This window comes from Diabrotica virgifera, chromosome 8, assembly GCF_917563875.1.
Source record: "Diabrotica virgifera virgifera chromosome 8, PGI_DIABVI_V3a".
NCBI classification, from domain to species: Eukaryota; Metazoa; Arthropoda; class Insecta; order Coleoptera; family Chrysomelidae; genus Diabrotica; species Diabrotica virgifera.
In genome coordinates this window covers 227,391,903-227,406,228 of record NC_065450.1, presented here as the reverse complement: position 1 = coordinate 227,406,228, position 14,326 = coordinate 227,391,903, and the positions used below count along the sequence as shown (strand labels likewise).

Here is a 14,326-nt window from a genome sequence, read left to right as displayed (position 1 = left end):
CAAATTTTAATTACGGTGGTGATTAGGGGGTTGATTACGATCACTTTTTTGCTGAAAAAAATAGGGACTGACATTCCTTTCATTATAAGTCACTTAATTTTTTAGCCAGAGATTTTTTTTTATTTCTGGAGATACATATTTTTAAATACTTTACTTTAGTACTTTTAATACTTTAATTTTAATACTTTACTTTAATTTTTCATTCTGGTGGGATGTAGAATAGCATTGTGTTGTTTTATATGGCATTAGAGTGAAAACTTAGTCTCACTGTAATTTAGCTTTAACAAGTTATCCTCGAAAAATGCATAGTTTTCCGTCCTTTGACTTTGAAACTACAATATTGAGAATTTGACGAAGAATAGCCAACATATTATAATAAAGTATAGCTCGATTACTATTGGTCTTAAGAAAATAAAAAAAAACGATTTTGTTTATTTTTTCAAAAGGTACATTTTTGTTCAGTAAAGTTGTTTTGATAAAATGAAAACTTTTGGAGTTATTAGCAGAAAACTGATTAAAAACATTGATTTTTCGATATAAAACTAACACTTTCGATAGCGAATAAATCGAAAACTATTAATTTTATCAGAAAAATGTATAGTACGTTTTTTACTTATAATGAATGTTTTTACCAACTCTTGTGGTCAAAATAGAATAAAAATTTTCATCCGCGAGATAGGGTGGCAACCACCCCCGTGGTAAAAGAGTCGGAATCATATAGATTTTGATCCTTGGACTATTCACTACTTATTCTCAAATTTTCAAGCAAATCGATCCATTCTGTAAAAATTGCGAGCTTTTGTCCTATTTTAAGCTTCATTCCTTGGACTAAAAGTTGTTATAATTCCAGTAAGTTCCATTCCTTCCCCCAGAATGCGTTTATTAATGCCTATGCTTCTATCATAAATTCCATTCACTAAAATATCTAGGCACTTTCTTCCATTACATGAATCCTTTCTACAGTAATAAAAGATCAAATATACTCAACTCTTTTTAAAGTTAGGTATATATTATTTACCAAGATTTATTGATAGATAGGGAACTGTTAAATATTATCAAAGTTAGAAAAGTTAGCTTTCTAGGACACATAATGAGAAACGAACAGTACCACTTCGCGCAACTGATCATCTAGGGGAGGATTATTTCATGGCTTAAAAATATCAGAGACTAAATCTGCCTTGATTTAACATCCCTATTGTAGAGCCGCATTGGACAGAGACATATTTTCAAGTGTAGTAGCTAATATCCACTAAAGGAGATTGCATCACAAGAAGAAGTCACAGTAAAACAAACGAGAAGGGAAAGAAGTAACACCATACTAGATACTCACCATAAACTTTTAAAATAGCTGCAGCTGATTCTCGCACTCCAGCAGTATTCTTAGCCACGCACTGGTACTTGCCATCATCAGAGGTTTTAGTATCCGTAATAGCTAGATTGTAGCCGTCTACTAACTTCAGCCTACCATCCACGCTCAACGTCTGCCCGTCTTTTCTCCAAAACACCTGTGGTTCTGGTACCCCTTTCGGAGGTGAACATTCTAGAACGATGTCTTCACCAGCAGCTACTCTAGAACTTTGTGGCTCGAAACGGAACTCATCTCTTAGAACTGAAACAAAATATATTCTAATTAATAAACTTTTTCACAATTAAGGTTAAAATAGAAAATAGTCTAGTAAATTTAATGATTTTTTTTTATAAAAGGTAAGCATTGACGAACAACGCTTTTATTCTTTTATTACCAAATTACAGTGGCGTAACAAAAACCGTCGGGGCCCCCCGCAAAATTTTTAATTGGGACCCCCTTTAAAAAATTATTAAATGCGGCATGTGTAACAAAAACTTATATATGTGTTGTAGCCCAGTAAATGAACGTGAAATACGGCGATACCGTGTAATTTTCAATGTCACCACCGAAGTGGTCCAGTCAATACTTTCCGAGTTATTTATGAGTGAAGATGTTCAACATTGGTCAACAAAAAACCACCTTTTCAGGCGGTTTTTCGCAAATAACTCAAAGAGTAAGTATCCGTAAGTAAGTAGCAAAAATGTAGCTTATACAAAAATGAAGTCTATCGACCAAGTAACTGCAAATTTGTAGCTTATGAAAAATTGTTCCAAGTCGTCAAATTCCAAATCGAGAATTTCAACGTGAAATAACCAAAAAATGAAGCACTTTTCAGGGAAAACCCATTAAAACTTTTTTAAAGAGTTTCATTAAAACTAAGCGAGTTACGCTCAAAATACCGTTAAAGCCTTCTTTGGTAAAAAAATTGTGAAAATCTCCCCCTAATTAGCATCCCAAATGAAATTAACCATTACCGCTGTACAAATTACCTAACTTTTATTATATGACCTGTAATTTTAACAGCCATATCTTAACCAATTTTTGTCTTACAGAGACACAAAATAAAATCAAAATATTTTATAAAAGCCAAACCTACATTTCTTTACTCTTTCATAGTCAAGAGAGAGATTTTTCATAGTCAAGGGCGGATTCAAGACCGATTTTGGGGGTGGGGAGGGCTTTTTTATGATACATGCATAGCATGGTTACCTCACACTTTACTACCGTTCAGCACAAAGCTAAAAACATTTTTCTCGAGCAAGCGGGATATGAAACTAAAAACATTTGAACTGCAAAATATAGAAATGTATATTATTTTAAATTCTCAAGCGGGGCTCTCTGGACCCGCCCTTGCTAATACTTTTCAAGTTATTTTGAAAAAAGGGCATTTTTCTAAAATAAAGAACCTTTTTTACTATAAAACCAATTTTTTTTCAAAAATAAGAACTTTGAACCGATCCAACTTAGGGGTAGATTTTCACGGTTTTTTTAGCAAAAAAACGAGCCACTTTATTTTGAGCGTAACTCGCTTAGTTTTGATGCTAAAAGCTTGCTATAAAATGCAATAAAAAATAAAAATAAAGCTCGTTTTTAAACATTAAAAAAAGATTCAATGAGTTTTTCCCGAAAAGTGCTTCGTTTGTTGGTTATTTCATGTTGAACTATTCGAATTGAAATTGAACGAATAAGACCAATTTTTCATGAGCTACAACTTCCCTTTTACTGTGTCGATAGACTTCATGAATAGGTACACCATTTTTTGGTTTTTTATAAATGCTAAATTGCTACATTTTTGCTAAAAATATTTTTTCGATAATATTTAATTCGATAAAAACCGCCTGAATACCTGGTTTTTTGTTGAAAAATAAATATTTTCACTCGCAAGTCACTTGAAAAGTATTGACTTAGATAAAGAAGCTCTATAGAACACAAGTTGCTTATAATTAGTCAATTTATCCATTTCCGGACTTATTTTAAACGTATATTTTTCACCTCCGAGAAAGGGCGACTTTCACCCCCAACTAAAAGCAACCGACGGCACAACTCCAACTTTGAAGTGGAGGATAAGTAGAATCTAAATCCAAATTGCCAAGCAAATACGTCGTGACGCTGATAATTAAATTCCAAAACGGTAATTTACTGTTCTATTAGTGTATTCATGCACTATTTATGACAACTTACATTTTTCATCTTTATTGGTATATAATAAAATAGAAAGAAAATGAATAAACGGCTACATTATTAGATAATATTGTTGTATGAGATGAACAACTTTCTTCGTGTACTACTATCAGCGAATACAATATCTACAAATCTACAATTTTATTAATACATACATTATAACTTTACATACGACACATTGTATCTATCTGATGGGCAACTTTATTTTCAATACTGCATTGCTTAAAAAACGTTGCGTATGTATGCGCAAAATAATATAACAATGACACATTTTTAGAAATATTAGACGGCAAGATGGGGCCCCTGACATATTGGGCCCCCCCGCAAGCTTCATGCTGCGGGGGCCTCTGTTAAGCCCCTGCTAAATTAGTGGGTGGTCCTTCGATTTAAAATTTACTACATTACTTACTACGCTCTAAACGGTAGTAAGATCGTCATCCTAATTTTTTGTTCATCTTCTACCAATTTCAATCTATATTTTCCTAGATTGAAAATTTAAAATGTTACATAAGAACAGTGTCCATACGTTTTATCATACTAATACGGTTGTAGTAGAATACGGACTATCAAAATAGGATTTTAATGAATTTTGAGTAAAAAACCGTCTCATCGGCGGCGATAACCGGCGGACAATCAAGATTTGAGAGCTCAGCAAGGCGTTAATTAAACCGTTCCCTTAATGAGGACGGAAATCGAATTTCTATAAAATATTCCGGCAGCCGGTTAATAAGGTAAAGCGAATTACGCGACCGACGAGCGGGACACGAGCCATGATTATCAATTAACCGTCGAGGAATTTAATACAATTTTATTCTTCATTATCTTGCAAATTTATTTCCGGCACACACGCATCCGCTATCCGCCGACTATAATACCTACCCTTCCCTTCAAACCTCTTTTCTCTTCTGCTCTTCCCTGTGACGGCGACAATCTTGTATTAATTTTCGAACGGGTTTACTTCCAAATTGGTTTTGTGTCCTTGAATCCTTGTCTTGGGGGAATACGCCGGGATATTCGGTGATACGAAGTATTTCATGCCGAGCCAACAACTATCCAGTAAAAAGTTTTGTTTCCTCAATCGTCTCGGTTGGATTGAGCACCTGTTAGAAACTTGTTTTCTTATACACCTAGATTAGACTATGGATTATGAACTTATAAACTACTTACAACTTTAAAAGTGTTTTATTATTTTATATAGTTAATGGACCCCCCAAATATGAAAACACTATTTAATGGGCGGCGTTTTTGAGAAATTGGTTAATTAGTCCCTATGCACCCGGATGCATTAGAATGTATTCCATACACTTTTCGTACAAATACATTGTTCCAAATTAAATTTCCTATCGGAATGTCATTTTAACGTCAGAAATAATTTTTCTTGACACATATATAGGTCGGGGATACAATTGCACAATCCACCAGATAGTCCGTTCTTTAACGGTAAAATATTGCAAAACTTCTAAATTTTAAAGAACCGCTTGGATTGACATGAAATTTGGCGTACACATAGCTAACAAGTCAAAGAAAAAAAGTGATATAGTGCCGATATGTGCTTTTGCCCTGGGGGTGGTTTTCACTCCCTCTTTGGGGTGAAAAAATATTCGTCCAAAGAAAGTCGGGAAAGGGATAAACTGGCTAATTTTAAGTAACTTTTGTTCTATAGAGTTTTTTCACTAAGTCAATACTTTTCGAGTTATTTGTCAGTGAATATGTTCATTTTTTCAACAAAATAACCACGCTTTTAGACGGTTTTTCGCAGATAACTCAAATAGTAAGTATTTTGTCGAAAAAACATTCTTAGCAAAAATATAGCCTGTAAAAAATTTAAAAAAATGGTGTATACATCACGTCTCTACACCAAGTAGAAGCAGAGATGCTAATGAAAAATAGGTTCATATTCGTCAAATTCCAAATGGAATACTTTAACGTGTAATAACCAAAAATGAAGCACATTTCGGGGAAAACTCATTACAACTAAAGTGTTTAAAAAAAGCTTCATTTTTGTTTTATAAACAAAATTTCTAGCATCAAAATTAAACAAGTTACGCTCAAAATAAAGTTAGTCCCTTTTGGTTTTGGTAAAAAAATCGAGAAAATCACCCCCTAATTAGTATCTTAAATGAACTTAATCGTTACGACTTCACAAGTTTCTTGACTCGTGTATATATTGTTTATATGATCTGTAAGTTTCATCGGTTCAAAGTCCTTATTATTGAAAGGGCTGTAGTTAAAAGGGGTTGAACGAGTCACTTATCACGAATGTATGCAGATTTAGAAACACCAAATTTTAATCAATTTTTGTCTAACAGAAAAACAAAAAAATACATGATATTTAGAAAAGCAAATCTGACTTTTTTGTTTTTCGAGATTTTTGGTATCTCTAACAATTTTTAAGTTATTTTGAAAAAAAGCATATTTTTCAAAATTTAAATTTTTAAAAATTTTACTTTGAAACCAATTTTTTTCAAAAATAAGCACTTTGAATCGATGAAACTTACAGATCATATAAACACAACATAAGTAAAATAATTTGTGGAGCTGTAACGAATAATTTCATTTAAGTTGCTAATTAGGGGTTGGTCTTCCCGATTTTTTTTTTGCAAAAACAGGGAACAACTTTATTTTGAGCGTAACTTGCTTAAATTTAATGCTATAGTCGGTTCGCTAAACTCAGACACAACTGGCTAGATATTTTGGTCGATATTTTTATTGTTCTTTGCCAATTTTGCAAAAATTTGCAAAATTACTAACTATTTAGTGATTATTAACTATTTAGTAATTATTTTTCGCCAATTTTACTAAAATTGGCAAAATTACCGACTAAAATATCTAGAAAGTTGCGTCTGAGTTTAGCGAACAGACTATATAAACTTTTTGTAAAAACAGAAATAAAGCTTTTTTTAAACACTTTAAAAAAGTTATAATGGGTTTTCCCCAAAAAGTGCTTAATTTTTTGGATATTTCACGTCGAAATATTCTATTTGAAATTTGGTGAATATGAATATATTTTTCATTGGCTATAACTCTGGTTTTACGAGATCCATTAACCTAACGCGTATACCATGTTTTTTACTTTTTTATAAGCTATATTTTTGCTAAAAACTTTTTTTTTTGACAAAATACTTACTTTTTGAGTTATTTGTGAAAAATCGTCTAAAAATGTGGTTATTTTGTTGAAAAATGAACATATTCACTCGCAAATAACTCGAAAGGTGTTGACTTGGCGAAAAAGCTCTATAGAACAAAAGTAACTTAAAATTAGTCAGTTTACCCATTTCCAGTTTTCCCATATATTTTTTCACCCCCAAGTGGGGGTGAAAGTCACCCCCAGGGCAAAAGCACACATCGGCACAATATCACTTTTTTTCTTTGACATGTAAGCTATACGCATGCCAAATTTCATGTCAATCCAAGCGGTTCTTTAAAATTTAGAGCAAAAACCGTGAAAGAATGGACTAAGAGATGCAAAAGAAGTTTTCCCCTATTCGAAAACGGAGCCACGGAAGTTGGTCTTAAAGTCAACGAGGACAAGACCAAATACATGATGGTTACGAAGAACCCAAGACCAAGGGTTAGACAAAACGTAACAATTAATGAATACAACTTTGAAGTCGTCAAATAATTCAAGTACCTGAGAGCGATGATAACATATGAAAATAAATATGAAAAGGACGTGGCAGCCAGGATCATTGCAGCAAACAGGGCACATTACTCATTAATGACCGTACTTAAATAAAAAATACTCTCAAGACCAGCAAAAGTAAGAGTATGACAATAATTCGTCCCACGATAACATATGGAAGCGAGACATGGACTCTGAACCAGCGGGAAAAGACAAAATTACTGGTACTTGAAAGAAAGATACTGCGGACTATCTATGGGCCTTGCAGAGAAGAGACAATAGGAGAATGGAGAAGAAGACTTAATGATGAACTCCAGACAGTACATGGAGATGAAAACATAGTACGCCACATTAAAGCAAACCGAATAAGATGGACACACTACGTGCTAAGATCGAGTGACGAAAGACTTCTGAACGCCACCTTCTGGGAAAGGCCCGATGGAAAAGGTCAGTTGGTCGCCCAAGAAAGAGATGGAAGGACGCAGTAGCCAGTGATCTACGCAAAATGGGAGTACAGCAATGGGAAATAGCTGCTCAGGACCGACAACAATGCTGCACAGAAAAAATTTCTATCCTGTCTTTTTAAAACGACGTTCAGTAAGTCTTTTATCTAAGTACTCTCTAGACTACCTCTATCTAACTTCCACTCTAGCTAGAAGATCTCTTTTAAGTACTAATAAGGCGGGGTACTGGGACACTTTGGTAACCTGTCCATCAGGCTCTCTGAATTGGAAGGTGTAGATGTGTTGGTTTGACCCTGGGAGTGTACAAGAAGTACAAGAAGTGATCAACAATGACCAGAGGGTTGTAAGAAGCGTCCACTTATCGCTAGATCTCTTTTTCTTTCCCGAAGAAGTGATCAACAATGACCGGAGTGTTGTGAGAATTGGTCGCATATCTCTAGATCTCTTCTTCTTTTAGAGCTGTTACCTGTTGTCACCTGTTTACCTGTATGACGTAATAATTTCATGAAGAAGTGATCAACAATGACCGGAGGTCATAAAAGTTGTAAGAAGTGGTCGCTTATCGCTAGATCACTTCTTCTTTTCAGTTGAATTGTACAGCCTGACTGTGTTTGTAATTTTTTGTCTTTCGAGCCCGGCCTAGCTTAGCCTCATCTGTACTCTTTTCAATACGTGATTAAAAATTTTATTGGTGGATAAATAAAAAGCAAAAAGGAAAGTTCGAAAAAAAAAAGGATAGACCATATCAGGTATAGGCAGAGAAAAAGGAAAACTGTGACTCCAACAGTCCAACATTTCTTAAGGGTCTAAGGAGTTTTGAGTAAGAAGAAGTATGATATTAAAATTCAAGTCTGATATCAACTCAAGTATGATATTAAAACATACAGCAAATAGAGACTTTTAATATAGATTGGTTGTTATACAATCCGTCAAATCTTTTAGATATGAAAAATTTCACATGAATAGTTTACAATATTTGTTTCTCCTTCTTCTTCTTCGTACAAGTAGAAGTACATACTTGTATTTGTCTGCCTCATATTCTGTTTCAGTTATTGTTGAATGTACATTGTCTTTCCATCTTTTCGACGGCCTTCCAACGGGTCTTCTGCTATACGACTTGTTGTTTTTACAGATGTTTGCTAATCTATCTGGTCCCATTCGGTTTACATGCTCGTTCCAGTTTTTTTTTCTTGTTTTTATTCACCTGTTAATAATTTGAATTTGGCATTGTTCGCGTATACAGTCGGAAAAATGAAAGAATATCCGTGAACGAACATATAAACCACGCTGTATTTTCCTGTCACCGTGTCATACAAAAAATTAGCCAGCGCAAGTACATGTAATAATGTTTATTACATGTACCTGCGCTGGGCAATTTTCCTTGTGACACGGTGACAGGAAAATACAGCGTGTTTTATAATGTTGGTTCATGGGTATTCTTTGATTTTTCCGACTGTAAGTACTTCTGTTGCTTTGTCTGTCTCTTAATGATTTGCCCGCTATTTGAATCGGTCCTTGTCTCCGCTGCATATGTGTGGACTTACTGTTTGTTGTCTTGTATACTTTTATTTTGCTTTCCGTGGTCAGATATTTGTTTCTTCATATGGTTTCTCCGAGGCAACCACTTACTCTTGCTGCTTTTGCTGCTTGCCTTTTGGTCTCTGTTCTTATATTTCTGCCACTAGTGATCTCTACTCCTTGGTAATTGAATTTCATTACTTGTTCTACAATTTTGCCGTCTATTTCTAACTTGCATCTACGTGGCTCTTTACTTATCACTATAATACATTTAGTTTTTTCCACTGATATTTTCATATTAAATTTGTTTGCTGTGATATTGAAGGTGTGGAGCTGCCGTTGTACGTCATCCTCGTTATCAGCAATTAGTACTGCATCATCGGCATAGCATATCGTGATTTTATGCGCTCCCATGTATTATCCATGTCGTTTTCTTACTTCGTGAATTATTTGATTCATCACCATATTGAATAACAATGGGCTGATCGTTCATTCCTCCTTTTCGTTCTATGCATTCTGTTTCTCCTTTTGACATTATAACTCTGGTATTTTTGTTCTTGTTAATTTCATTATTTATCCTTATCATCTGATGGTCTATTTGTACAGCTTTTAATAAATTTAAGATGCCATTTCGCCTCACCCTGTCAAAAGCACTTTTTAAATCTGCAAAGCAAATATATGCTGGTTTTCCACATTCAATAGACTTTTCTATTATTTGTCTGATAATAAAAATTGCGTCTATTGTGCTGCGGTTCTTCCGGAAGCCTTGTTGTTTATCTGCCATATTCGCTTTTCCTCAATTTTATCTTTTATGACAGCCGTCCACAATTTTAATGTACTATTCATAAGGCTAATGCCTCTATAATTTTTAGAATTTTTCGAGTCTCCCTTTTTAAGTATCGGTAGCAGGAGACTTTCCTTTCATTCCGCTGATACTACTTTATTATATCGGCGAACAATTTTATGAGCAGTTCATTGTTTATCTTATCAGGACCAGGTGCTTTTTTTTTAATTTTTTTATTCGTTATTGTAGCTCATCTTCTGATGTTAGTACAATATTTTCAACGAACCCTCTATTTTTCTTCAGCCTTTTGGATCGCTTTAACAGGAACAACATCTCTAATTCTTTCAACCTCTTAACAACGTCTCATAACAACCACTAATATATTCCGACCCTGTCGTTATCTATCATTGCCAAAATCCCAATTACGAAGACTCGAGAACATCAAACGGACACATTTCTTTCATCGCTAAATATCTCTCGTAACTCCCTCAGGATAGAAAACAAAACGGTAGACACTCCTGAATAAGCACAACTCCCAAAGGAGCCCACGACACAACTCCGGGCTACTTCCTGGATATTGTTTAATCATGGGCGGGTCCACAGAATTAAGGAGTGATAATATTATTAGTAAAAGGAAAAGTTAATTTCAAATATAAAACGGACTAAATAAACTGCGAGGCATAAGTTAGGGATATAGAAAATTATGCTCATTTTCGTTGATTTTGTTGTGAAAAGTTGATTTTTTCGTGAACAGATTAACGGGTTCAGCTAATTTTTTTATTACTTTAGATTTTTTTCTTTCTGCTTCGCCGACGATGCCCTAATATCAGCCGAAAATGAAGATGACCTACAAAGATTAATTAAAGAATTCGAAGACATGGTGATCTCAACAGAGAAAACTACATCGATAGTAATATCAGCGGAACCGAGACGATGTAAACCGGTCGTAGTCGTAAATAATAACAAAATAATAGAACAAGTGATGGAAACGGAATATACTCCGGTCAACTTACGCATCCGAGGCTACAAAAATTACCATCAAGCTGAAAATTGGCAGGATTGTTCAAAATACCATCATAAATGAAATCTAAAAAGTCCTCATAAATCCGACCCGTGCTAAAAATTTTACGCGGGGTCAAAGGTCACCAAATATGGTTTTTAGCGATTTTCAGCGAAACGGTAAGTTTTATCGTAAAATTAGTTATAACAAAAAATGTAGATTAGATAGTTATCTATAAAAAATGACTTATTACTTTTTTTCCTGAGAGCCACCGTTTTTGAGATATAACGATTCAAAAAGTGGTAATCGTCATAATATGCGCACACGTTTCCACACCACCTTTGAGGTAGTGTACTTAGCGCGTTTTTTTAACGTGTTTCCCCAGTATGCTTATTCCACGGATCTTTCAGTACTTGCATTGATTAATGTTTTTATACCACGTTCAACGGTAAGAATTTCAACTTCAGTTAAAATTTTAGCGCAAATAAAACAATATTCTGACATTTTTGTTATAACAATGAAAATAACACGAAATAGGTTAAAAAATATAGGTTTAACACGAATTTTCACTCCGGAGTAGTACTCAAGACTAATTAATACCTCAAGGGTGTCATCTACCTGAAGGATTTCGCCACCCAGGAAGATTACGGTGTAATTTGCATAAGTATTTATTACTACTTAGCAAAAAACATTTTGCCTAGAAAGTTGTCTTTCATTATTATGTTCAAACCCTTCTGAGAAAAGAATAGGTAGGGTGATTAGATTAGCCGACGAACGTGTTTATTCCGACAAAACCCATCTTTACAAATTGAACTAAGGCGCACAAATAAAAAGAATTATTATAAGTTAATACTTTGTCATATCAATTTACTATTTTTGTTGGGATTAAGCCGTAAAATTCAAATAATTCTTATTATTTTCGCGTTACATTCACTTTGTAAAGATTTTTTTTTGTTGGCACTGTAATATTATAATACAGCTTATACATTGCATCCCTCGGTAGACCGCAAGCTGTATAGTAGAAACATTATCATATTTATAATCTTATATTATTATGTGTAATATAAGTTAAGTTGACCGATAGAATTATGTTTACTTGTATTACAGCTTCAGTGATGTATATACCTGGTATACTAATACATATATTATGACGATTAGAAGTCTTTCAACTCTTTGAATCGTTGTATCTCAAAAACAGTGGCTCTTAGAAAAAAAAAACTATTAAGATATTTTTTATAGATAATTATCTAACCTATATTTTTTGTTAGAACTAATTTTACGATAAAACTTACCGTTTCGCTGAAAATCGCTAAAAACCATATTTGGTGACCTTTGACCCCGCGTAAATTTTTTAGCACGGGTCGGATTTATGAGCCTGCCAATTTTCAGCTTGATGGTAATTATTGTAGCCTCACTCCTATTTTTGAGTCTAACTAGACCGGTCTATACTCGGAAATAAAACTGTCAAGCTACGGAAAAGTGGAAGAAAAAGTACAAAAACAAGTGAACTGGGCGAACAGAGCAGCAGGATGTCTCAACAACACAATCTGGAGAAACAAATACCTCACAGTGGAAACGAAAACCAGGATATATAAATCAGCAATAAGACCGATAATGACGTACACAGCGGAAACAAGAGCAGATACGGCGAAAACACAAAGATTGCTGGAAACAGCAGAAATGAAAGTCTTACGAAAAATAACCAACCAAACTTTAAGAGACAGTAAAAAGCGAGGAAATACGAGCGAGATGTGGTATAGAAGAGATAAACATGTGGACCAAAAGAAGAAAAATAGAATGGAATCAACACATAGACATAATGACAGAAAATAGAATAGTACGAACAGCAAGAGGCAAATCGCCAAATGGAAGAAGATCAATGGGACGACCGAGGAAAAGAGGGTCAGACAATGTCAATTGAGGCTAAAAACCGAAGTAAAACAGACATTGAGCCTATTTATAAAGTAGAAAGAAGAAGATTTTTCTTTAGTATTTACACAGTTGGGCAAACTTTTACTCAAACTCCTTTTTTGTACTTATATTGGGTGTAAGAATAGTACATTTTTTACCGGGTAGGAAAAGCTTAACATTCCTGGACGACTGTGAAGATTGCTAAGTCGAGGCGCAAGCCGAGACTTAGCAACACAGAGTCCAGGAATGTGGCTTTTCCTACGAGGTAAACATACTATTTTTCCGCAAATCGTTTAAAATTCGACAGATATTGATTGATTTAAAAAAAACGCGATAATTTTATTCCCAAATAAATGGTGCTTTGAAATTCCTAATAAAATTACTTGGGTTACTATGGAAACGTATTGAGGTTGAATTGTCAAACTTGACGATTATAAATTTAATTGCTGGTGTTCTCGAAAGTAAAATGATAAGTGATGATGAAATTTCCATTCCTGGGACTCCTCCAGAGCTGGTTGAGGCAGTGAATACTGCTTCATTAGAATTATTGCCAAAGAAATCAAGAGAAAAGTACGAAAATGCATACAGACGTTTTATGGATTATCGCATGAGTAAAAATACGAGTTCTTTCTCAGAAAATGTTGTAATGGCATACTTCCTAGACCTTTGTTTAAAGATGAAATCTTCAACATTATGGGCCAATTATTCAATGCTGAAGTCAACCCTTGCACTTAAACACAATGTAGATATATCTACATACTCAAAACTTCGTTCTTTATTGAAACGGCAAGCTCAAGGTTATAGGGCAAAGAAATCTAAGATTTTAACGAAGGAAGAAATTGAAAAATTTATCCAGGAAGCTCCAGATAAAGAAAATTTAATGATTAAGGTAATTTACAAGGTTTTAATAGCAATGTGTTTTCTATCATTTATGTAGAACACTAACAACTGTACGGAAATATCATTTCCTTACAGTAAGGAAATGACTTTTCCTTACAGTAAGGAAGTCCTGACTTTTTCTTCAAGAAATTTTGACAGGAATGTCAAAATTTCCTGGCGATTTGCGGAAAAAGAATGTTTTTCTTATGTTACGTTTGAGACACCCTGTAGAGAGGACGAGGTACAAATGTGAGTAGGTATACATCAGAATCGTATTGTAAAATTTTTTTTAGTCTTATGTTTTGTGAACATTTTGTTTTTTGAATGTCCCTGATATTTTTCGAAGATAGAAATCAGAAAAGAAGTAGAAATCGCATGAAAAAGATTTATAAAATACAAGTCAATGTTTACAAATAAGAAATTGAGTATGGCTATCAGATTGAGGTTTGTTAAATGTTATGTTTGGTCGCAGCTTCTATATGGGATAGAAGCTTGGACTCTGAAAGCTCAAAGTTGTTCTGAAGCTATTTTCTTGTGGCATTTTTACAATTTTAACTATTTAGAATGGGAAATAAGCCAATAAACAAACAACGGCACCCGATTTGGGCGTCGAAACGTT

At 34.1% G+C, this 14,326-nt stretch overlaps 1 protein-coding gene across 1 annotated transcript in view; it reads right to left on the bottom strand.

Moving 5' to 3' along the window:
• LOC114331806 (roundabout homolog 1-like) overlaps nucleotides 1–14,326 on the bottom strand; it is a 776,276-nt gene that overhangs the window by 21,368 nt on the left and 740,582 nt on the right. The window contains exon 4 of the mRNA XM_050659727.1: nucleotides 1,331–1,609. Coding sequence (XP_050515684.1) covers nucleotides 1,331–1,609 — 279 coding nt within the window. The remainder of the gene's footprint in view (nucleotides 1–1,330; nucleotides 1,610–14,326) is intronic.